The sequence below is a fragment of the Mobula birostris genome, chromosome 12 (assembly GCF_030028105.1).
Source record: "Mobula birostris isolate sMobBir1 chromosome 12, sMobBir1.hap1, whole genome shotgun sequence".
Classification (NCBI taxonomy): Eukaryota; Metazoa; Chordata; class Chondrichthyes; order Myliobatiformes; family Myliobatidae; genus Mobula; species Mobula birostris.
Window position 1 is genome coordinate 13,169,504 of NC_092381.1, and position 25,608 is coordinate 13,195,111.

At 43.2% G+C, this 25,608-nt stretch overlaps 1 protein-coding gene and 1 pseudogene across 1 annotated transcript in view; one reads left to right on the top strand and one right to left on the bottom strand.

Annotated features, from left to right (window-relative positions):
* The window catches only part of LOC140206432 (vitellogenin-like), a 175,324-nt gene that overhangs the window by 83,127 nt on the left and 66,589 nt on the right, over positions 1 to 25,608 (top strand). Inside the window, exons 22-27 of the mRNA XM_072274801.1 lie at positions 12,171 to 12,420; positions 16,361 to 16,491; positions 19,098 to 19,310; positions 21,486 to 21,628; positions 21,723 to 21,861; positions 24,066 to 24,195. Of these exons, the coding sequence (XP_072130902.1) occupies positions 12,171 to 12,420; positions 16,361 to 16,491; positions 19,098 to 19,310; positions 21,486 to 21,628; positions 21,723 to 21,861; positions 24,066 to 24,195 (1,006 nt within the window). The remainder of the gene's footprint in view (positions 1 to 12,170; positions 12,421 to 16,360; positions 16,492 to 19,097; positions 19,311 to 21,485; positions 21,629 to 21,722; positions 21,862 to 24,065; positions 24,196 to 25,608) is intronic.
* On the bottom strand, positions 14,593 to 14,690 carry LOC140206481 (U6 spliceosomal RNA; annotated as a pseudogene).

A 25,608-nucleotide genomic window follows, 5' to 3' on the forward strand; every position in this document is an offset into this window, starting at 1 on the left:
TCAAGGGGTGTATAGCCCGGTGAGAGTTCGGGGAGCTGGGTTATGCACAATAGGTAGCGATTTAAACAGAGAGAGGAGAAATGGGTTAAAAATTCTATATCTGAATGCGCGAAGAGTCAGAAATAAGGCGGATGAGCTTGAAGCTCAGGTGCGAATGGGTAACTATGATGTTGTTCGGATAACGGAGACATGGCTGCAGGGGGATCAGACCTGGGAATTGAATGTACAAGGGTATACGTGCTATCGAAGGGACAGAAAGGTGGGCAGATGGGGTGGGGTGGCCCTGTTGGTGAGGAATGAGATTCAGTCCCTTGCAAGGGGGGGGACATAGAATCAGAAGAAGTAGAGTCAGTGTGGATAGAACGGAGGAACAGTAAGGGCAAAAAGACCCTAATAAGTGTTATCTACAGGCCCCCAAACAGTAGCATGGATATTGGGTGCAAGTTGAATAGGGAGTTAACAATGGCATGTGGCAAAGGAAATGTCGCAGTAGTTATGGGAGATTTCAACATGCAGGTGAACTGGGAAAATCAGGTTGGTACTGGACCCCAGGATAGGGAGTTTGTAGAGTGCCTACGGGATGCATTTTTGGAGCAGCTTGTACGAGAGCCGACCAGGGTTAAGGCTATTCTGGATTTAGTGTTGTGCAATGAACAGGATTTGATAAGTGATCTTGAAGTAAAGGAGCCATTAGGAGGTAGTGACCATAATATGATAAGTTTTATCTGCAAGTTGAGAGGGATAAGGGCAGATCAGAAGTGTCAGTATTGCAGTTGAACAAAGGAGACTATGGAACCATGAGGGAGGAGCTGGCCAAAGTTGACTGGTCGGATATCCTAGCAGAAAAGACAGTGGAACAGCAATGGCAGGTATTCTTAGGAATAATGCACAAGGTGCAAAATCAGTTCATCCCCCGGAGAAGGAAGGATTCAAAGGGGGGAAAGTGGCCACAGTGGTTGACAAAGGAAGTCAGAGATAGCATAGCATTAAAAAAGAAGTATAACAGAGCTAAGGTGAGTGGGAAGACGGATGATGGGAAATTTTTAAGGAGCAACAGAACTTAACTAAAAAGGCTATACGGGGAGAAAAAATGAGGTATGAACGCAAGCTAGCTAGGAATATAAAGGGGGATAGCAAAAGTTTTTTTTAGGTATGTGAAGAGAAGGAAGATAGTTAAGAACAATGTTGGGCCCTTGAAGAATGAATTGGGAGAAATTGTTATGGGAAACAGAGAAATGGCAGACGAATTTAATAAGTACTTTGGATCACTAGGGAAGACACAAGCAACCTCCCAGATGTATGGATGGGCCAAGGACATAGGGTAACAGAGGAACTGAAACAGATTGACATTAGGAAGGAAACGGTGATGAGTAGACTGATGGGACTGAAGGCTAACAAATCCCCAGGTCCAGATGGTCTGCATCCTAGGGTACTAAAGGAGATGGCTCTGGAAATAGCAGATGCATTGGTGATCATTTTCCAATGTTCCTTAGATTCAGGATCAGTTCCTGAGGATTGGCGAATGGCTAATGTTATCCCACTTCTTAAGAAAGGAGGCAGGGAGAAATCAGAGAACTATCACCCTGTTAGCCTAACATCAGTAGTGGGGAAGATGCTAGAGTCCATTATTAAAGATGAAATAGCAGCATATTTTGACAGCAGTGATAGAATTGGGCCGAGCCAGCATGGATTTACCAAGGGCAAATCATGCTTGACTAATCTATTGGAGTTTTTTGAGGATGTAACCAGGAAGATAGACGCGGGAGATCCAGTGGATGTGGTGTACCTTGACTTTCAGAAGGCATTTGATAAGGTACCACATAGGAGATTGGTGGGTAAAATCAGAGCTCATGGCATTGGGGGGAGGATATTGACATGGATAGAAAACTAGTTGGCAGATAGAAAGCAAAGGGTAGCAGTGAATGGGTGTTTCTCGGAATGGCAGGTGGTGACTAGTGGGGTGCCACAGGGCTCGGTATTGGGACCACAGCTGTTTACAATTTACGTCAATGATTTAGAGGAAGGCATTGTGAATAACATCATCAAGTTTGCTGATGATGCTAAGCTGGGTGGCAGTGTGACATGTGATGAGGATGTTTGGAGAATTCAAGGTGACTTGGATAGGCTGGGTGAGTGGGCAGAAACTTGGCAGATGGCGTTTAATGTGAATAAGTATGAGGTTATTCACTTCGGGAGCAAGAACAGGAAGGCAGATTATTATCTGAACATTGCGGAGTTAGGTAAGGGAGAAATACAAAGAAATCTAGGAGTACTTGTTCATCAGTCTCTGAAGGTGAATGAGCAAGTGCAGCAGGCAGTGAAGAAGGCTAATGGAATGTTGGCCTTTATTACAAAGGGAATTGAGTACAAAAGCAAGGAAATCCTTTTGCATTTGTACAGGGCCCTGGTGAGACCACACCTGGAGTACTGTATGCAGTTTTGGTCTCCAGGGTTAAGGAAGGACATCCTGGCTGTGGAGGAGGTGCAGCGTAGGTTCACTAGGTTAATTCCTGGGATGTCCGGACTGTCTTACGCAGAGAGGTTAGAGAGACTGGGCTTGTACACGCTGGAATAAAGAAGATTGAGGGGGGATCTGATTGAGACATATAAGATTATTAAGGGATTGGACAAGATAGAGGCAGGAAATATGTTCCAGATGCTGGGAGAGTCCAGTACCAGAGGGCATGATTTAAGAATAAGGGGCAGGTCATTTAGGACAGAGTTGTGGAGGAACTTCTTCTCCCAGAGAGTTGTGGAGTTGTGGAGGTGTTGAACGTGAATCAAGGGTTATGAGGACAAGGCAGGAACCGGGTATTGATAGTAGATGATCAGCCATGATCTCAGAATGGCGGTGCAGGCTCGAAGGGCCGAATGGTCTACTTCTGCACCTATTGTCTATTAATACAATTTAAAGTAGTACACAGAACCCACATGTCCAAAGATAAACTAGCTCGTTTTTATTCCCATATAAATCCTATTTGTGATAGATGTCACTCTGAAGTGGCTTCTTTAACTCATATGTTTTGGTCCTATCCTCTTTTGGAAAAATATTGGAAAGATATTTTTGATATTATTTCAACAGTTCTATGCTTTGACTTAAAACTCCATCCTATTACGGCAATTTTTGGATTGCCAATGCTAGAACATAGATCCTTGTCTTCTTCAGCCTGTCAGATGATAGCATTTGTTACTTTAATGGTGAGAAGATCTATTTTGTTGAACTGGAAGGAAAATAATCCTCCAACTACATTCCAATAGTTTTCTCAAACTATATTAAGTTTAAATTTAGAAAAAATTAGAAGTGATATTTTTGACCCTTCGGTTAAATTTGAACAAACTTGGAAACCTTTTATGCAACATTTTCATATGATGTAATCTGACCTTTCCGAATCTTTTTTCTAAACTTAAATTATATGATTAGAGGAGCGGAGTTAACGACATTCCTGAACGTGTCTGATACAAGATATTGGTCTAGCCCTGTTTTCTTTTTTTTCTGGGGGGGGGGGTTCTCTTTTTCTTTTGGGGTTGTTTTATGTTCATTTTTTTTTCTTTTTTTCCTTTTTTTTAATGACTAATTTCATTATGAATTTGGAAGTCTTTTATATCCATGTTACTTAAAATTCGTTTTGTATATGCTGATTAACATTATTCCAATCTCTTTGTACCAACTTTGTTATTGAGTTTATAATTTTGAAAATTAATAAAAAGATTTAAAAAGAAAAAAAAGAAATTGATGGCTTTATGGCAAAGTTTGTGGATGATATGAAGATAGGTAGAAGGATAGGTAGTGCTGAGGAAGCAATGCAATTGTAGTAGTAGTAAAATTGGAAGTATGGACAAAAAAGTGACAGGTGGAATACAGTGCTGGGAAATATGATAATACATTTTGGTAAAAGGAACAATAGAGCAGCGGTCCCCAACCACCGGACCGCGGACCGGTGCCGGGCCGCAGGGCATGCGCTACCGGGCCGCGAGGAAGCGATATGATTTGGCGATAGGAGTCAGCTGCACCTTTCCTCATTCCCTGTCACGCCCACTGATCAGCCATTACACATGCGAGGTCATGACCCGTGCGTCATCCGTGTCAGGGCGGGAAGGCGATCAACTCCTCGAGCTTGCAAATGACGACGGGCTGAAAAGTATGTTTGACATAACATCTCTGTCGGCATTTTGGATCAAAGTCAAGGCTAAATATCCTGAGACAGCCACGAAAGCACTGAAAACGTTGCTTTCATTTCCAACATTTTTCTGCGAAGCGGAGTTTTCTGCAATGAATGCAACGAAAACTAAACTGCAGAATAGACTGGACATCAGGAACCCCCTTCGAGTATCGCTGTCTCCCATCACCCCTCGATAGGACGGTGTTGTTGCAGGGAAACAAGCCCAGGGCTCCCACTGATTCAGCGATATTGGTGTGTTGCAATGATTTTATATATTCATACGGGGAAAATATGTGCTGCACGTTTAATATCCAAATGTGACTTAAAATATTATGATGCTATTGACTTAAGTGACCTATATAACCATATAACAATTACAGCACCGAAACAGGCCATCTTGGCCCTTCTAGTCCGTGCCGAACGTTACTCTCACCCAGCCCATAACCTTCCATCCCTTTCCTGTCCATATACTTATCCAATTTTTCTTTAAATGATCATATCGAACCTGCTTCTGCCACTTCTACTGGATGTTCGTTCAACACTTACTTCAAGCTCTCCTGATAATTGACTTATCATTATATTCATGCGAGGAAAATATGCGCTCTGTGTTTAATATTAAATTCATTAGATAAACCCTCTTAGAAATAAAATTGAGTGTATTACCCACTTATCACCTATATTCTGGTAGTGATTAACACCCACTCCCACGAACAGAATCGCCAAAAGGGATTTGCTTGGGGGTGGGGTGGAGATCAGCAGGTGATGACGCGCATGCACATTGGTGCCCGCGCAAGGCTCATGGTCATTGTAGCCTTTTGGGTAAACAATGCATTTGACTGCTACTCTTGTCCGTTAGCAACCCTACCCCACCCCCCCAGTCGGCCGGTCCGCAAGAATATTGTCAATATTAAACCGGTCCACAGCGCAAAAAAGGTTGGGGACCCTTGCAATAGAGGGACTCAGGAGTCGTCGTGCAAGACTCCCAGAAGGTTAATTTACAAGCTGAGTCTGTGCTAAAGAAGGCAAATGCACTGTTGCCATTTATTTCAATAGCAATAGAATATAAAACCAAGGAGCTCATGCTGAGGCTCTATAAGACACTAGTCTGGCCACACTTGGAGTATTGTCAACAGCTTTGAGCCCCATAAGTCAGAAAGGATGTGTTGTCATTGGAGAGAGCCCAGATGAGGTTCACGAGGATGATTCTGGGAATGAAGGGGTTGACATATGAGGAGCATTTAGCAGCTTTGGGCCTGTACTCACTGTAATTTATAAGAATGCAGGGGGATCTCAATGAAATATACCAAATGTTGAAATGACTAGATGTGTTGGATGTGGAGAGGATATTTCCTATGGTGGAGGTGTCCAGAACAAGAGGGCACAGCCTCAAATCTGAGGAGTGACCTTTTAAAAAAATGATAAGGAAGAAATTTTTTAGACAGAGAGTAATGAAACTATGGAATGCTCTGCCACAGGCTACGGTGAAGGCCAAGTCCATGGTTATATTTAAGGTGGAAGCTGATAGTTTCCTGATCAGCCAGGGCATCAAAGAATATGGTGAGAAGACAGGTGAATGGGGTTGAGTGGGATCCAGGATCAGCCATGATGGAATGGCAGAGCAGACTCGATGGGCTGAATGGCCTAATTCTGCTCCTACTTCTTACAGACTCCCTTCTTACCCATTCTCACTTGCCCATCATCTCCCTTCCCTTTCATCCATGGTCCACTTTCCTATCAGATTCCTTCTTTTTCAGCACTTTTCCTCTTCCGCCTATCCCCTTGCAGCTTTTTACTTTATTCCTCCTCCCCACCCACGCAGCTTCCTCCTCACCTGGTCTCATCCATCACCTGCCAGCTTGTACTCCTTCCCCTGCCCCACCTTCTTATTCTGGCTTCTTCCCCCTTCCTTTCAAGAGCTGTTCAATGGTCTCAGCCCAAAGAAATGACTTTTTATTCCCCTCCTTAGGTGCTGCCTGACCTTCTGAGTTCCTCCAGTATTTTCTGTGTGTTGCTCTAGACTTCCAGCGTCTGCAGAATCTCATGTGTTTATGATTTACCACTATTCCAACATCACGTTTAAGATGCCGTGTGTTCTTGTCAGGGTGAATGTGAAGTGGATGCTTCCTCTTATGGACAAGAATGTGATATTTTATTTCTGTCAGAGGGCCAGGAGTCTTTGGAACTCTGGGGAAGACAGTCCCAAAGACAGCCTTTACCCCAGGGCCACAGAAACAAGAATTAAAGGGGCGTAGGTTCAGGGTGAGAGAGGAAATACTGTATTTAAAGTCATAGGAACATGAGGGACAATTTTTTTCACCCAGAGGATGGTCATTATATGGAATGACCTGCTTAAGGAAGTCACTGAGGCGGGCACATTAGCAACATTTAAAAGATACTTGGACAGGTACATGGATAGGAAAAGTTTAGAGGGATGTAAGCCAAATGCAGGAAATGTGATTAGCTTCGATGGGAACATGGACCAGTTGGGGTGAAGGACTTGTTTCCATGTGGTATTCTAAAGTGAATCACTTCACACTTTTCTGGATTGAACTCCATCTGCCTCTTTACGTAAGATCCATAAGATAGAGGAACAGAATTAGGCCGTTTGGCCCATCAAGTCTGCTCTGCCATTTCATTATGGCTGATCCATTTTCCCTCTCAGCCCCACTCTACTGCCTTCTCCCCATAACCTTTCACACCCTAACTAATCAAGAATCCATTAACCTCTGCCTTAAATATACCCAGTGACTTGGCCTCCACAACCACCTATGGCAAAGAATTCCACAGATTCACCACTCTCTGGCTAAAGAAATTCCTCCTCATCTCCATTCTAAATGGATGTCCCTCTATTCTGAGGCTGTATCCTCTAGTCTTAGACTACCCCACCATAGGAAGCATTTTCTCCACATCAACTCTGTCAAGACCTTTCAACATTCAATAGGTTTCAATGAGGTCACCCCTCATTCATCTGAATTCCAGTGAGTAGAGGCCCAAAGCCATCAAACCCTCCTCATATGACAAGCCTTTCAATCCCAGAATAATTTTCATAAGCCTACTTTGAACCTTCTCCAATATCAACACATCCTTTCTGAGATAAGGGGCCCAAAACTGCTCACAATACTCCAAGCGAGGCCTCACCAGTGCTTTATAAAGCCTCAACATTACATCCTTACTTTTATATTCTAGTCCTCTCGAAATGAATGCTAACATTGCATTTGCCTTCCTCATCACCAACTCACCTGCAACTTAGCCTCCAGGGAATCCTACACAAGTACTCCCAAGTGCCTTTGCACCTCAGATTTTTGAATTTTCTCTCCATATAGAAAATAGTCAACACTTTTATTTCTTCTATCAAAGTGCAAGACCATACACTTCCCAATGCTATACTCCATCTGCCACTTCTTTGCTCATTTTCCTAAGCTCACTAAGTCCTTCTGTAGCCTCTCTACTTCCTCACAACAACCTGCCCCTCCACCTATCTTTGTATTGTCTGCAAACTTGGCCACAAAGTCATCAATTCCGTCATCTAAATCATTGACATATAACATAAAAAGAAGCAGACACAGTCCTCTGGAACCATGCCAGAATCCACTGATTCTCGCAAGATCATTGCTAATGCCTCCACAATCTCTTCAGCCTCCTCTTTCAGAAAGGAGGAGAGCAGCAGAAAGGAAATTATAGACCAGTTAGCCTGACCTCAGTGGTTGGGAATATGTTGAAGTCAATGGTTAAGGATGAGGTTATGGAATAATTGGTGACACATGACAATATAGTACAAAGTCAGCATGGTTTCCCTAAGGGAAAATCTTTCCTGATGAACCTGTTGGAAATCTTTGAGGAGATTACAAGTAGGATAGATAAAGGGGATGCAGTGGATGTTGTATATTTCGACTTTCAGAAGGCCTTTGACAAGGTGCCACACATGAGGCTGCTTACCAAGTTAAGAACCCATAGCATTACAGGAAAGTTACTAGCATGGTTAGAGAATTGGCTGATTGGGAGCTGTGAATGGGAATAAAAGGATCCTTTTTGGGTTGGCTGCCAGTGACTAGTGGTGTTCTGCAGGGGCTGGCGTTGGGACCGCTTTTATGCAGTATATCAATGATTTAGATGATGGAATAGATGGGTTTGTTGCCAAGTTTTCAGATGATACTAAGATTGGTGGAGGGGTAGATAGTGTTAAGGAAACAGGTAGGCTGCTGAAGGACTTAGACAGATTATGAGAATGGGCAAGAAAGTGGCAAATAAAATGTAATGTTGAAAAATGCATGATCATACAATTTGGCAGAAGAAATAAATGTGCAGACTATTTTCTAAATAGGGAGAAAATCCAAAAATCTGAGATGCAAAGGAACTTGGGAATACAGGTTAACTTGCAAGTAGAAGTAGTGGTGAGGAAGGCAAATGCAATGTTAGCATTCATTTCAAGAGGTCTAGAATACAAGAGCAGGGATGTGGTGCTGGCACTTTATAAGGTACTGGTGAGCCCCTCCGGGCTCAAAGGAGGTTCGCAAGGATGTTTCCGGGAATGAAAGGTTTATCATACAAGGAACACTTGTACTCACTCGAATTTAGAAGAATAACAGGAGACCTCATTGAAACCTTCTGAATGTTGAAATGCCTAGACAAAGTAGATGTCTGATTAAATGTCAGAGCAGACTTGATGGGTCAAATGGCCTAATTCTACTCCTATGTCTTATGATCTTATTGTCTTAAGGTTTAGAAGATAGTTGGACAGATACATGGATAGGAAACGTTTAGAAAACAGTTGGACAGGTACATGGATAGGAAAGGTTTAGAAAACAGTTGGACAGGTACATGGATAGGAAAGGTTTAGAAAACAGTTGGACAGGTACATGGATAGGAAAGGTTTAGAAAACAGTTGGACAGGTACATGGGTAGGAAAGGTTTAGAAGATAGTTTGACAAATAGAAGGATAGGAAAGGATTAGAAGATAGTTTGACAGGGAATGGATTGGAAAGGTTTAGAAGTTTACCGGCCAAATGCTGCCATGTGGGATTCGATTGAATGGAACCTTTCGGTCGGCATGAACCATTTGGGCAGAAGGACTAGTTTTCATGCAGCATTATTCTATGACACTTTGACAATGGAAGCAGTGATTCCTCCCCACCATCAATTTCTGAATGGTCAATGAACCTGTAAACACTATCTCATTATTCATCTTTTGCACTATTTATATTTTGTAACTTATTAATTTTTATGTCTTGCACTGTACAGTTGGGCCTGCATCTGTGCTGTGTTACTTTATGACTATAATGTGCTAGCTGGTGGGTCAATTGGCCATATATTGGTCCTCATGTGTCATTAGGTGGCAAAATCAGGAAGGACTTTATGAGAACATGACCATAAGATAATAAATCATTTGAGCAGAATTAGGCCATTCAGCCCATCAAGTTTGCTCTGCCATTTCAACATGGCTGATTTATTTTGCCTCACAACCCCACTCCCCTGCCCTCTCCCTTCAGCCTTTGACACCCTGAATAATCAAGAATCTACCAAACTCTGCTTTAAATGTACCCAATGACTTAGCCTCCACATCTGTGGCAATGGATTCCACAGATTCACCACCCACTGGCTAAACAAATTCCTCCTTTTCTCTGTTCTAATGGGACGTCCTTCGATTCTGAGGCTGTCTCTTCTGGTCCTATACTCTGCCCCACCGTGGGAAACAACCACTCTGTGTCCCCTCTGTCTTTCAATATTCAATAGGTCCCAATGAGATTTGGGATGAATAAAGAAGAAATTGGATTAATGCGGGATTTGCTTAGATGAGGGGTTGATGATCAGCATGGATTCAGTGGGCCAAAGAGCCACATTCCCTACTGTATCACTCTACGACAATCAGAGAGATGGGGAGACAAAGCAAATGGACTCAGATGGAAGAATGATCTTCAGCAGCAAGGGATAAGAAGCCAAAAGTACAGACACCTCAGCTATAGAGTGTAGGACTGGAAAAACATGCAGTGTTACGAAGAAAGGTGGGAACTGAGGGATTTGAATACAAGGACCAAAGTTTTAAAATAGAAATGCGTTTGGACCAATGGAAATTGGGTGGGCAGCACCTGGTTTAGACCATAACACCATAAGATATAAGAGCAGAATTAGACCATTTGGACCTTTGAGTCTGATCCTCCATTTCATCATCGCTGATCCATTTTCCCTCTCATCCCCAAACTCCTGCCTTCTCCCTGTATCCCTTCATGCCATGAGCAATCAAGAATCTATCAGTCTCTGTCTTAAATATACCCAATGACATGGCCTCCACAGCTGCCTGTGCCAATTACTACCGCAAATTCACTACTCTCTTGGTAAATAAATTCCTCCTCATCTACATTCTAAAGGACATCCCTCTATTCTGAGGCTGTGTATTCTCTTCTTAGACTCTGCCACCATAGGAAACGTCTTCTCCACATCCACTCTATCAGGCCTTTCACCATTCCATAGGTTTCAATTAGGTCACCCCTCATTCCTCCAAGTTCTAGTGAATACAGGCCCAGAGATATCAGACGGTCTTCATATGACAAACCAGTCAATCCTGGAGTCATTTTTGTGAACTTCCTTTGAACCCTTTCCAGTTTCAGCACATCCTTTCTAAGATACGGGGCCCAAAACTGTTCACAATACTCCAAGTGAGACATCACTAGTGCTTTATAAAGCCTCAACATTATATCCTTGCTTTTATATTCTCGTCCTCCTGAAATTAATGCCAACGTCACATTTGACTTCCTCACCACAGCCTCAACCTGCAAATTAGGGAAGCCTACACAAAGACTAAGAAGTTGCTTTGTGCCTCAGCCTTTGCTCTGTTGCAAAGTTTACAGATGATACAAAGACAGGTGAAGGGGCAGGTAGCTTTGAGGAAGCAGAGGGGCTATAGTTTGTGCACTGAGAATGGTGGAAAAGACAAAAAAAAATTCTAGTGAGTGGCAGTTCTGTGGGCAAAATCACCTTGTTAATGAAAGAGATCAGAAGTGGATCGCCAGACTGGTTCAAGGTGACAGTAACTCAAATAACCACACATTACAACAGTGATGTACAAAAGAGCATCTCTGAATGCACAACACATCAAAACTTGAAGTGGACGGGCTACAGCAGTAGAAAACCACAAACAGATACTCATTGGCTACTTGATTAGTACAGGAGGTAACCAATAAAGTGGCCAATGAGTGTACTTTGATTCTCCCAGGGATGGAGCCATGTGGGCAGCTTTGTTTAAAAGGTGGGAAGGTTTTTTCCATCATGTGCTGCCAAAATAACTGTCACAAACATCATCTCACAGCAGGAAAGGCGAGGGTATAAGTATACCTTGAGCAGATCTATGTCGAGTTCCCAGACGTCAAGCAGAAGTTCAAGAAGAAGATCAGAGCAGGATAAGGTAGAATACTCAAGGGCTCGTGATATCCACTCATTAAAGTCAGAAAGCAGGGACGACAAACATGGCAGTCCTGATAAGCGTGGTAAACACAGGCGGGAGGAACACAGTAGACTATTGCACGATTCGGCATCAGGTTCCCAGTCATCGAGCAGAATGAGAAGATCAGAGGAATATTATAACAAACACCTAAGAAGTCATGGTATGCACTCACCAGTGAACAGAGAAGAACCTAAACGTAACAAGCATGGAAGGCACCAAAAGCTCAGTCAAGAACGTAGATATGACTGGCTGGGTCGACGTGTGCCTTCAAAAGATGAACGTCATACAACTGTTCATCTTTCCCCCAGCTCATCATCTGGACTACCAAAGGAAAGGCCGTCTCGAACAGCTCCTTTAGGAACTCGAGAGGCCATCGAGTTTCCAGCAGTGCATCTACATCGAATTCAGGGCACAGGAGGGTCAGTACCCAGTCATCGCTTTACCAGGGCAGCATCGAAAGATGTCACAGTTCCAGCTGCAGAAGCAAAAAGCTCGGCCGACCCTTGATCAGGAGCAGCTCGTTGCCTTCGACTGACTCTCTCAGCCTTTTGAGTTCTGTCACGTCCTCTGCACAGTCGGAAGAGGAGTATGGTGACCTGGTCAGGGACTCCTCATCGACTTCATCGTCTTCGAGCGATCCCAGCTCCAGAGTCTCGTCGTCCGCTGAGTCAAGGTGGCAGCACAGCAGGCAAACTGCTCGCGGGCAATCCAGCTCTTCAGGGAGGGGAGACTTCACCACTGACTTGTCTTCCATGCGTAGCGATACAGCGAATGCGTGGCCAACCTCGACGTATCAAACAGGCTCCGAGGAGAGGTGTAAGAATGGTAAATGCATCTATGCCAAACGCAAAACATACTCGACCATAACTCGCAAGACTAAAGAGCATCATTTTATCTAGATTTCTGGTTCAGAACGAAGGAAAGAGGTAAAGAGTTCTGGCAATAGTATCTTCATCTTGAACCAGAATCATAAGTAGGTGTCTTGTCACTGTCTATATGACGTGAAATTTGTTGTTATGCGGCAGTTGTGAATTGCAAGGACATAGAGCACAGAATATAGAACATTACAGCATAGCACAGCCTCTTCAGCCACATTGTTGTGCTGAACTTATAACCTGCACTAAGTACAATTTAACCCTTCCCTTACACGTGGCCCTCCATTTTTCTATTGTCCATGTGCCTACCTAAGTGTTTCTTAAATGTCCCAAATGGATCTGCCTCCATCATCAACCCTGACAGGCCATTCCACACACTCACGACTCTCTGTGTAATAAACCTACTTCTGACATTCACCTCCTCTGCACCCCCCCCCAATTATACTTTCCTCCAATCACCTTAAAATTATGCCCCCTCCTACTAGCCATTTCCACCCTGAATAAGAGACTCTACCTGTTCTGTGCTTCTTATTATCTTGCATACCCCTATCATCGCCTCTTGTCCTTCTTTCCTCCAAAGAAAAGAGCCCCTGACTGCTCTGAAAAATTAGCATGAAATTATCATAAATTGCAAAAATAATTGAATAGGAAATTGGAGTATATCTTCTGTTTTGTGGATGTCTGCAAAGGGTAAGAATTTCAGGTTGTATATTGTGTATATTCTCTGATATTAATTAGAACCATTGAACCATTGAAAAACAAAGTGATGTTCTTGGGTTCATGGGCTGTTCAGGAATCTGGTGGTGGAGGAGAAGACACTCTTTCTGTTTCTGACTCGAAATTCGGTTGTTTAGATTATTACAGTGCTATGTGTTTTGTATTCTCAATACTACAGAGTACAGATGGAAATGCCTTCCAGCTTCATTTCAAGCCATCTTCTATTAACACGGTATGTACACATGATGGATAACATCCCCTAGAGTGAGTATCTGGTGTGCTTTAACATGAGGAAACCCACTTTGGATTTGGAGTACTATTGTATGCAGTTTTGGTCACCTACCTACAGGAAAGATGTAAATAATGTTGAAAGGGTCCAGAGATTTACAAGGGTGTTTCCGGGTTTGGGGGACCTCAGTTATGTGGAAAGATTGAATAAGTTAGGACTTTGTTCCTTGGAACGTAGAAGACTGTGAGGAGAAATATACAAAATTATGAGGGGTACAGATAGGGTAAGTGCCAGCAGGCTTTTCCCGCTGAGGTTGGGTGTGACTACATCTTGATGTCACAGGTTAAGGGTGAAAGGTGAAAAGTTTAAGGGGACCATGAGGGGAAATTTCTTCACTCAGAGGGTTGTGAGAGTGTGGAACAAGCTGCTGCTAGCACAAGTGGTACATATCAGCTCGATTTCGATGTTTAAGAAAACTTCAGATAGTTAGGGGCGTGGAGAGCTATGGTCCCAGTGCAGTAGCTGACAGTAGGCAGTTTAGATGGTTTCGGCATGGACTAGATAGGCCGAAGGGCCTGTTTCTCTGCTGTACTTTTCTATGACTCTGACTCTATTTCATTGAAATAAGGGAAGACCCATGTAATAAGGAATTAGCGTGGCAATGATCCCGGGAATGTAAGAGTTAATGTATGGGGAGTGTTTGACGGCTCTTGGTCTGTACTTGCAGGAGTTTAGTAGAATGAAGGGGAATCTCACTGAAACCTAGAGAATATTGAAAAGGCCTAGTTAGAATGGATGTGAAAAGGATGTTTCCTATAGAGACCGAGTCGAGGACCAGAGGCACAGCCTCAGAATACAAGGACTTCCCTTTAGAACCGGGACGAGGAGGAATGAGGAAGGTGGTGAATCTGCTGAATTCATTGCCACAGATGGCTTTGGAAGCCAAGTCTGCAATTCACCTTCTCTGGGCTGTCTCCAATTACACCCATATGACCAATTTACCCACTAATCTGTACATCTTTGGAACGTGGAAGAAGCCACAGCATCCAGAGGAAACTCGTGTGCTCATGGGGGCAACGTACAAACACTTTACAAACAGCGGCAGAACTTGAACACTCATTGATCTTACCGTTGGCACTGTAAAATGCACTAACCTCTACACCACCAAGCCGCCCTAGAAATATGGAACGTTTCACAAATGTGGCATCCTTGCACAAGGTCTCCGCTAATCTTCTCTGTATTGCTCCAAGTTGTGCTACCAAAATGCATCTTGACGAGTAGCTAAGGATCTGAACCATTAATTCAAAGGTATCAGTTCAAATTCCACTGGGGGATTTGAATAAAGTGATTAAATAAAGTTCAGGTATCTTTTGTTAAAGGTAATTCAAGTTCAACTTTATTGTCATTTCAACAATATACACATATATTACCAAACGAAACATTGAGTACATATAATTCACACACAACTTAAAGATATATTACCACAAATAAATTAACAAATAATAAGGAGCATATACAACACAAGTTAAAAAGTAGTCAGTATAAACCTACTGACAACACACATCAAAGTTGCTGGTGAATGCAGCAGGCCAGGCAGTATCTCTAGGAAGAGGTACAGTCGACGTTTTGGGCTGAGACCCTTCGTCAGGACTAACTGAAAGAAGAGGTAGTATGTAATTTGAAAGTGGGAGGGGGAGGGGGAGATCCGAAATGATAGGAGAAGACAGGAGGGGGAGGGATGGAGCCAAGAGCTGGACAGGTGGTTGGCAAAAGGGATATGAGAGGATCATGGGACAGGAGGCCCAGGGAGAAAGAAAAGGGGGAGGGGGGAAGCCCAGAGGATGGGCAAGGGGTATAGTCAGAGGGACAGAGGGAGAAAAAGGAGAGAGAGAAAAAGAATGTGTATATATATATATAAATAAATAAATAACGGATGGGGTATGAGGGGGAGATGGGGCATTAGTGGAAGTTTGAGAAGTCAATGCTTATGCCATCAGGTTGGAAGCTACCCAGACAGAATATAAGGTGTTGTTCCTCCAACCTGAGTGTGGCTTCATCTTTACAGTAGAGGAGGCCGTGGACAGACATATCAGAATGGGAATGGGATGTGGAATTAAAATGTGTGGCCACTGTGAGATCCTGCTTTCTCTGGCGGACAGAGCGTAGGTGTTCAGCAAAACCTGTCCGCCAGAGAAAGCAGGATCTCCCAGTGGCCACACATTTTAATTCCACATCCCATTCCCATTCTGATATGTCTGTCCACGGCCTCCTCTACTGTAAAGATGAAGCCACACTCAGGTTGGAGGAACAACACCTTATATTCCATCTGGGTAGCCTCCAACCTGATGGCATGAACATTGACTTCTCAAACTTCCGCTAATGCCCCACCTCCCCCTCCTACCCCATCCATTATTTATTTATATACACACATTCTTTCTCTCTCTCTGCTTTTTCTCCCTCTGTTACCCCTCACTATACCTCTTGCCCATCCTCTGAGCTTTATCCCCCCCCCCCTTTTCTTTCTCCCTAGGCCTCCCGTCCCCTGATCCTCTCATATCCTTTTTGCCAATCAACTGTCCAGCTCTTGGCTCCATCCCTCCCCGCCTTATCTTCTATCATTTTGGATCTCCCCTTTCTCTCTCCCACTTTCAAATTTCTTACTATCGTTTCTTTCAGTTAGTCCTGACCAAGGGTCTCAACCGGAAACGTCGACTGTACCTCTTCCTAGAGATGCTGCCTGGCCTGCTGCGTTCACCAGCAACTTTTATGTGTGTTGCTTGAAATTCCAGCATCTGCAGATTTCCTCATGTTTGCGTTTTTAAAGCTACTGACACTCCGTACGTGGTGATACCTAGGTGGTGGCAGGGAATTCAGTAGTCTCACAGCCTAGGAAAGATGTTTCCCATCTTAACAGTCCTTGTCCTAATGCTATGGTGCCCCCTAGCGGCTGATAGGGGAATCAAAGAGATTGTTGGACAGGTGGAAGGAATCCTTAATAATGCTAAGGATTCAAGAGGGACTGGGGACAATGGAAACCTGGAGCAATACACGCGATGTGCTGGCAGAGCTCGGCAGGTCAGGCAGCATCTATGAATGGGAATAAACAGTTGATGTTTCGGGTCGTGACCCTTCATCAGGACTGGAAGGGAAGGGGGAAGAAGTCAGAATAAGAAGGTGGGGGAGAGGGGAGGAAGTACAAAGTGGCAGGTGATAGGTGAAACTGGGAGAGGGGAGGGAGGTGAAGTAAAGAGCTGGGAATTGGATTAGTGGAAGAGGTAAAGGGCTGGCAAAGGGGGAATCTGACAGGAGAGGGTGGAAGACCATGGAAGGAAAGAAAGGGAGAGGAGCATCAGAGGGAGGTGATGGGCAAGTAAGAAGAGAAGGTGTGAGAAGGAGACAGGAATGAGGAATGGTGAAGGAGAAGAGGGAGCTATTTACCAGAAGTCCGGGAAATTGATGTTTATGCCATCTAAGGACTCTGTATGCAGTGTTCCTGATAAATGAGTGAGGATGCATGGAAACTTTATTTTGTTAATGTTGGTGATCTCTGATTTCAGTCACAAAACAAACAATTAAGTTCATTCGAAACCAGTTTCGACACAACAATGAGTTTCTCCAGCTCTGAGTTTCTTCTTTCATCTTCATCCTCATCTTCAAATTCACTGGAGCAGGTAAGATGATTAATTAGACCTGAAAGAGTTTCCGATAACAAGTTGCCAGGAATCAGAGCATTTTGTTCACCTCTGAACTGTTCCCCTCCTCTCACACTGAAGATTATTGATCCATACAAGGTAGACTCGGATAGGTGAAGCAACGGGTAAAGGCATGAGTTCGAATCTCACCTCAACAGTTTGGGAACTTAAGCTCAAGTAAAAATTGGACTCAATAATAAGAATTAGAATCAGATATGGCATGAAATTTGTTGTTTTGCAGTAACAGTATGGTGCATACATTAAAAACACCATAAGTTACAATAAGAAATAATCGTATATCTACATACATGCACACCCCTATGGTGCCTAAGACTTTGCACAGAACTGTATTTTTCAACATGGAGCAGACAGCGAATTTGTAAATCTGGCAGGAGCAAAGAATATTGGGAATGGCAGGAATGGAGTGCGCCAGGAGGAGTGTGGGACAGGTGGCAGAGAAGGAGTGCCTGGGGGTGGGGGGAAATGGCGCAGCTGCAGACACACCCAGCCCTGAGACACCAGCCAATGTCATTTAATTCCAAACTATTGATTTATTGATCATTATAGAATGTCTCTCTGATGATTCCCACTCCATCCCCTCTCTCTTCTTTCCCCAGCCATGATTCCACTCTCCCTGCTCTCTTCCCACTCTCAGTCCGCAACAGAGACCCATATCAGAATCAGGTTTATCATCACTCACATATGGCATGGTTTTCTTTTTTTGCAGCATCAAAGTTCAAAGTAAATTTATTATCAAAGTACATATATGTCACTATATACAACTCTGAGATTCATTTTTTGCAGGCAAGCTCAATAAATACATAATAGAATAATAATCATAATAGAATCAATCAATGAAATACCACACCAATGTGCAATATGCAAAAACCTTAGGCATCTACAACTTATGTGCCTATGACTTTTATGCAGTGTTCTATGTACAGAGTGTGTATATGTGTGTGCATATATACACACACAGTGGTATAGCCAGTTAGAATGCACTCCAAGATACATCTGTAGAAATTTGCAAGAGTCTCCGGTGACATTCCAAACTCCCAATGAAATACCGACTCAGGCAGTGGGTATTGGCAGTTCAACATCAGCTCAGAGACTAGACAGGAAAGAAGAGTAGGTGGATACTCACCGATTCATATATATGTGTGTGTGTGTGTATATATAAGTATACACACACACACACACACACACACACACACACACACGCACACACACAGCCTCATCATTCTGCTGTTGTTGTGCTGAGTGTACACACTTCAATATCTTCCCTGGTATATTCTCATAATGGGTCCTAAACTGAGCTGATACACTTGAGTTGGCTTTGTGGTGTCTTTCTCGCCATACACAGCAGAATATTCCATTTCTTTAGTAATGGGATGTGTAAATGTGTATATATTATTTGTACGCTGTATTTAAGGTAGATACTCTGTTTATTTTGTAATATGCTTGTATCTACATTGTGGGGTGCATCATATTCTAATTCATGTGTAATCTTGTTAACTTTGTGGGTAATTAAAGATAGTATGTCCTGGTGTCTGATAAATGTGTCTCATCGCTCTCAGTGAGAGAGAGTAATTGGGTCTGCCAGGAGTTCACAATGGGCAAAAATAGTACAGAACTACTATTGAACCTTCTGGTAGATACCTTTTTGTAAATATTAGCAGTTTTCTTTTCACTATTTTTGTTAATTTTTGTAAGTTTTGTAATAAGCACCCTTGCACTAAAGTCCTAACGACTCCAGCCATTTTTGTCTTTGGTCATGACCCACGTATTGAACAGGCGACTTGTCCTAATAATTTCTTTTATATCTCTTCCAAAGCACCTCATCATAATTTTATCCAAATTGTTACTTGACAACTATTTTTTTTGTCAACTTACTATTATAAATTAGATCTGACATTATAAACTAGATTTGTTGACCATTTGTTGACCAAACAATAACACAAATGTTCCCGGGTATTTTGTCTTCTCCAGTCCACATTCCTTGGAGGTTTAATGCCACCGATACTCACTTTGTTCACTCGAGCCATTACCACCGATAATAAAGAGAAAGGCTACCAGACGAAATTTTCTGCGGACAATTTAATGGACATACGATTATGGCAAGTTGTTGTGGACGAACTTCAGGATGGTGGCAACTGGAAAGTCTGTATCAATACAGAGTTTCCCTATGATCGCCTGGCATTGGTAAAGTACAGTTAAGTACCTCTCTTCTTGACAAGGCTCTATTTATTTCAAAATTCTACCCAGTAGAACCACGGAGTCACACTGCACAGAAACAGGTCCTTCAACACATTTGGTCCATTCTGATCAAGATTCCCATTTACAATAACCCCAGTTAGCCCATATCCTTCTCCTATCGATGTACCTGCTCAAGTACCTTCTAAAATTGTTAATGTACCTACCTCAATCACTTCCTCTAGCAGTCCTTTCCGTATACTGAACACCCTCTGGGTGAACACTTGCCTCTCAAGTTCCTATTAAATCCCTCCCCCCTCACCTTAAGCCTAGATCTTGATTCCTCAGCTCTGGGTAAAAGACTGTGCATTCGCCTATCTAAACCCCTCTAGATTTTATACAACTCTATAAGATCACCTCTAGTTCTTCTACACTCCAATAAAAGCTGCGCAACTTCTCAAAATAATTCAGTTCAAGATTCAAGTTTATTTACACGTACATCAAAGCATACAGTGAAATCCAGTGTTTGTGCTAGCAACCAGCACACCTGGGGACAGTCCACAACTGTCGCCATGCATTCTGGTGCCAACCTAACATACCCACAATGCTCAGCAGAACAACACAGATCACAACCGGCAACAAAACAACAACAGCAAAGTAAGCCCCATTCCTCCCTCCTACTCATGCACATACACAGTCCCTTAACTCCAGGACTGGCCACCTTCTTTGGCCTCAAGCCTACAGCCAACAATCTTGGGCTCAGATTTGCAGACATTGGGTTTTGACCTCACAGAGAACCTCAGGCTCAGCTCTAGCTATAGAGCTTCGATTTCCAGGCTAACTAACGCCAACTGTACAACACATGGATAATATCCCTCAAGTCCTTGCCTGTTTGCGCACCTGTCTATACGCCTTTTAAACATTTCTCATACCGTATCTGGTTCTTTCCCCATCCCCTGGCAGCATGTTCCAAGTAGCTACCAATCTCTGCATTTTTATATTTTAAAACATCTTGCCCCACAATTCTCCTTCCTGCGTTCTCCCTCTCACTGTAAACCTATGCCATCTAATACTTGCCATTACCACCCAGGTAAAAAGACTCTAACCCTGTCCCCCTGTGACTCTGCCTCTATGTACTAGTACTCCCAGGTCTCTCTGTTCCATTACGGTCTTCTGTGCCCTACCATTCATAGTAAGAGACTTCCACAGGTTCGACTTTGTAAAATGCGTCACTTCACACTTATGGGTGATGGAAGAAATGATTAATATGAGTGGTTGAACATAGAACACAGGACAAAGAACAGTACAGGCCCTCCAGCCCACAATGTTGTACAAACTTTCAATCCAATGCATAACCCTCCATTTTGCTATCATCCATGTGCCTACCTAAGAGTTTCTTAAATGCCCCTGATGTATCTGCCATTAACACCACCCCTGGTAAGGGTGTTCCACACACCCACAGCTCTCTGAGTAAAGAACTTGCCTCTCGCATCCCCTCTATTCTTTCCTGAAATCATCTTAAAATGATGCCCTCTCGTATTAGCGATCTCCACCCTGGAAAAAGGCATTGACTGTCCACTCTATCAATGCCTTATTAACCATGCTAGCATCAGAATCAGGTTTGTTATCACTGTCATATGTGTCGTGAAATTTTTTGCCTTGTGGCAGCACTACAGTCCGATACATTGAAAAAAACCTGTGAGTTGCAATAAGATTTATATTAAAAACGAAGTAAATAATGTAAAAAGAGAGCGACATAGTAGGCAATGTTCATGGGTTTATTACCCTCTAAGAAATCTGATGGCAGAGGGAAAGAAGCTATTCTTAAAACACTAAGTGGGTATCTTCAGGCTCTTGTACCTCCTCCTTCGTGGTAGCAATGAGACAAGGGCGTGTCCTGGGCGATGGGCGTCCTTAATGATGGATATCGCCTTTTTGAGGCTTTTAAAGATGTCCTGGACGCTGAGGAGGCTAGTGCCCATGATGGAGTTGGCTGAGTTCATAGCTTTCTGTGGCTTTTTCTGATCCTGTGCAGTCATGCCCCCCCCCCATACCAAATGGTGATGACCCAGATAGAATACACTCCACTGGGAAAAGGAATGGGACATTTTATAAAAGAAGTACTTTTTAATGAATCCTAAGAATGGAAATAATATTGATTGATTTTCCTGTATAACATTTCAGGGAACACTGAGATGGGGCCAGGATTGCCAGGACTACAAGATTACAGGAAAAGCAAGCATGGGTCACGTAAGGATTCATCCTGCTGTTCTGCTCAAGGCAAAGTGGGGCAGGATTCCGCAGTCCCTGAAAGATACTGCCCAAGTGTAGGCGTCATTGCACATAACACCCATTTTTCACAGGATTACTGCACATTCCATGTGTGAGAAGGAGTGTTAATTCCTGTCAATTCCATTACAGGATTGGTGACCACCTGGCCAGGATTCTCTTCCTGTTGGGATTCTCCGAAAGGCACATAAAAGGAACACCTCATCAAATATCTGCCGTTTTGGCCGCAACATCTCAACGAACCCTTGATATCATGCTCAAAGACTCTAAGGTATTTTTCTTTTAAGACCCTAAGACGTTGGGGAATAATTAGGCCATTTGGCCCATCAAGTCTGCAGCACCATTCCATCATGGCTGACTTACCCCATTCACCTAACTTCTCCCTGTATCCTCTGACACCCTTACTAATTAAGAACCTATCAGATTCTGCTTTGAATACAACCAATGACTTGGCCTCCACAGCCATCTGTGGCAATGAATTCCACAGATTCACCACCCTCTGGACTAAGGAAATTCCTCCTCATCTGTAGTCTAAAAGGATGCCCTTTTATTCTGAGGCTGTGTCCTCTGGTCCTAGACTTCCCCACTATAGGAAACATCCTCTCAATATCTACACTATCTAGAACCCATCACCACAACTGAATCATCCTACTCATGGTCCTGAGGTCCTTGCAAGTTGACTATTCATGAAGTGAACCAGCGTTTATAAAAGCAACTTATCTAGTTCTGTGATTTATGAGTAGACTCTAGTTCCAATTGGACTTCTTCAGTTTTATGTTTTTATGCTCTTTTTTCTCATTCTTTCTTGTTGCCATTTGCGCAATTTTTTGCATGGGGGTGGTGATGTTTTTATTTCAGTTTGCGATGTTATTTTTAGCACGTGGGTAGGTTGATGTTTTTGTTGCAATTTGCATGATTTGTTTTCCTTTTCTGCATGGGAAGGTTGGTGCTTCTTTTTCTTTGAACAACTCGATGGTTTTCTTTGTTTCATGGCTATCTGTGAGAAGATGAATCTCAGAGTTGAACACTGCATACACACTTTGATAATAACTGAACCTTTGACCCTTTCCCTTTCCACTTGTGGAATCCTGAGCCTCATTTCCTACTCGACAGCAGCGGTAATATTTCATTATGGTGCAGCTATCAGTGCTGCTGCATAGCCTCAGTCAGCCCGGTTCAATGCTGGCCTCAGGAATCAGATGCGTGGAGTTTGCACATTCTCCCTGTGGCCATATTTTCTTCCACATGCTCCAGTTTCCTCTATGTTGTTGGGTTAATTGGTTTGCATGAGTAATCCCAAATATATTTTATTTTAGTTAGAGATACAGCACAGTAACAGGCCCTTCCAGCCCAATGAGTCCATTCTGCCCAATTACAATAGACAATAGACAATAGGTGCAGAAGTAGACCATTTGGCCCTTCGAGCCTGCACCGCCATTCTGAGATCATGGCTGATCATCTACTATCAATACCCGGTTCCTGCCTTGTCTCCATAACCCTTGATTCCCCTATCCATAAGATACCTATCCAGCTCCTTCTTGAAAGCATCCAGAGAATTGGCCTCCACTGCCTTCTGAGGCAGTGCGTTCCACACCTCCACAACTCTCTGGGAGAAGAAGTTCCTCCTCAACTCTGTCCTAAATAACCTACCCCTTATTCTTAAACCATGCCCTCTGGTACTGGACTCTCCCAGCATCTGGAACATATTTCCTGCCTCTATCTTGTCCAATCCCTTAATAATTTTATATGTCTCAATCAGATCCCTCCTCAATCCCCTTAATTCCAGTGTGTACAAGCCCAGTCTCTCTAACCTCTCTGCGTAAGACAGTCCGGACATCCCAGGAATTAACCTAGTGAACCTACGCTGCACCTCCTCCACAGCCAGGATGTCCTTCCTTAACCGTGGAGACCAAAACTGCACACAATACTCCAGGTGTGGTCTCACCAGGACCCTGTACAAATGCAAAAGTATTTCCTTTCTTTTGTACTCAATTCCCTTTGTAATAAAGGCCAACATTCCATTAGCCTTCTTCACTGCCTGCTGCACTTGCTCATTCACCTTCAGAGACTGATGAACAAGTACTCCTAGATCTCTTTGTATTACAACCATGTGACCTACTAACCCTTACATCTTTGGAATGGAGGAGGGAACCAGAGCACTGGGAAGAAGCCCACTCAGTCACAGGGAGGAATTGAACCTCAATCACTGGCACTGTGAAAGCATTGTCATAACTCCTATGCTACCATGCTGTCCCTGTGGTGATGGGGTAGTCAGAGAATTAGGGGAATTGATGGGCATGAGAGAATAGATTGGGGAATGGGGTTACTGGGATTGCTCTAAGTGCTAGCATAGATTCATTGGGCCCAATGGCTTGCTCTGTGGCATACGAAAACCTATAGGAAGTCATGGCAAATATATACTCAAGCTCCTTTCTCCAGCTCAGCTCAATCACAGTGTTTTCTCTTCACCTTCAGCATGTCTACAGCCGAAAAGCCCTCCTCATCCCAGCGTCTCTCCCATTTGACGTCAAATCCCCCTCAATGCATCCGAAAGGGTTTCACTTCCTTCCTTATTTACCGGTCATGTTCTCAGCAACTTCCACAGGTACGTCGCTTTTGTTTCACCTGATTTTCAGCTTGCCTTCTCTGAGTACACTCAAGAGAAGTGCGTCCAAGATTGTTTAATGTCATTTCCGGTACTCAAGTGTAAAGGAGAAAAAAACAAGAGAAAATCTGCAGATGCTGGAAATCCAGATCAACACACACAAAATGCTGGAGGAACTCAGCAGGTCAGACAGCATCTATGGAAAAGAGTAAATATTCAACATTTTGGGTCCTGACGCAGGGTCTCAGCTTGAAACATCAGCTGTTTACTCTTTTTCAAGGGGAACCAAATAATTATTACTCCACGGAAACACGGGGAAATCTGCAGATGCTGGAATTTCAAGCAACACACACAAAAGTTGCTGGTGAACAAAGGGTCCTGACGAAGGGTCTTGGCCCGAAACGTCGACTGTACCTCTTCCTAGAGATGCTGCCTGGCCTGCTGCATTCACCAGCAACTTTTGTGTGTGTTAATTATTACTCCACGTCTGATGCAACACAAAAAAACTCAAAAAAAGAGCACAATAATTTTTTTTAAAAAGCACAATAAATATAAATAAAATAACTGAAATACGTAATTTTGACTTCTATATTTAGGAAGGATGACAATGTCTTGAGAAGGATGGAGCAGATATGAAAAAGCTGAGCTACACGCACGAAATGCTGGAGGAACTCAGCAAGCCAGGCAGGACCTCAGAAGGATTCTGGCCCGAAACATCGACTGTACTCTTTTCCGTAGATGCTGCCTGGCCTGCTGAGTCCCTGCAGCATTTTGTGTGTGTGTGTTGCTCAGATTTCCAACATCTGCAGATTTTCTCTTGTTTATGAAAAGGCTGAAGTGGGATTGGTTTATCATTGTCACATGTATTGAGATACATAGAACATGAATTACAGCACAGTACAGGCTTTTGACCCACAATGTTACGCCAACCTTTTAACCTACTCCACAATCAATCTAACCCTCTCTGACGGTGGTGTCTGAAAAGAGGATGCTGTCCAAGTTGCATGCCATCTTGGACAATGTCTCCCATCCACTACATAATGTACTGGTTGGGCACAGGAGTACATTCAGCCAGAGACTCATTCCACCGAGATGCAGCACAGAGCGTCATAGGAAGTCATTCCTGCCTGTGGCCATCAAACTTTACAACTCCTCCCTTGGAGGGTCAGACACCCTGAGCCAATAGGCTGGTCCTGGACTTATTTCCTGGCATAATTTACATATACTATTTAATTATTTATGGTTTTATTACTATTTAATTATTTATGGTGCAACTGTAATGAAAACCAATTTCCCCCGGGATCAATAAAGTATGACTATTCCCTCCACATAGCCCTCCATTTTTCTTTCATCCGTGTGCCTTTCTAATAATCTCTTAAATGTTCCTAATGTATCTGCCTCTACCACCACACT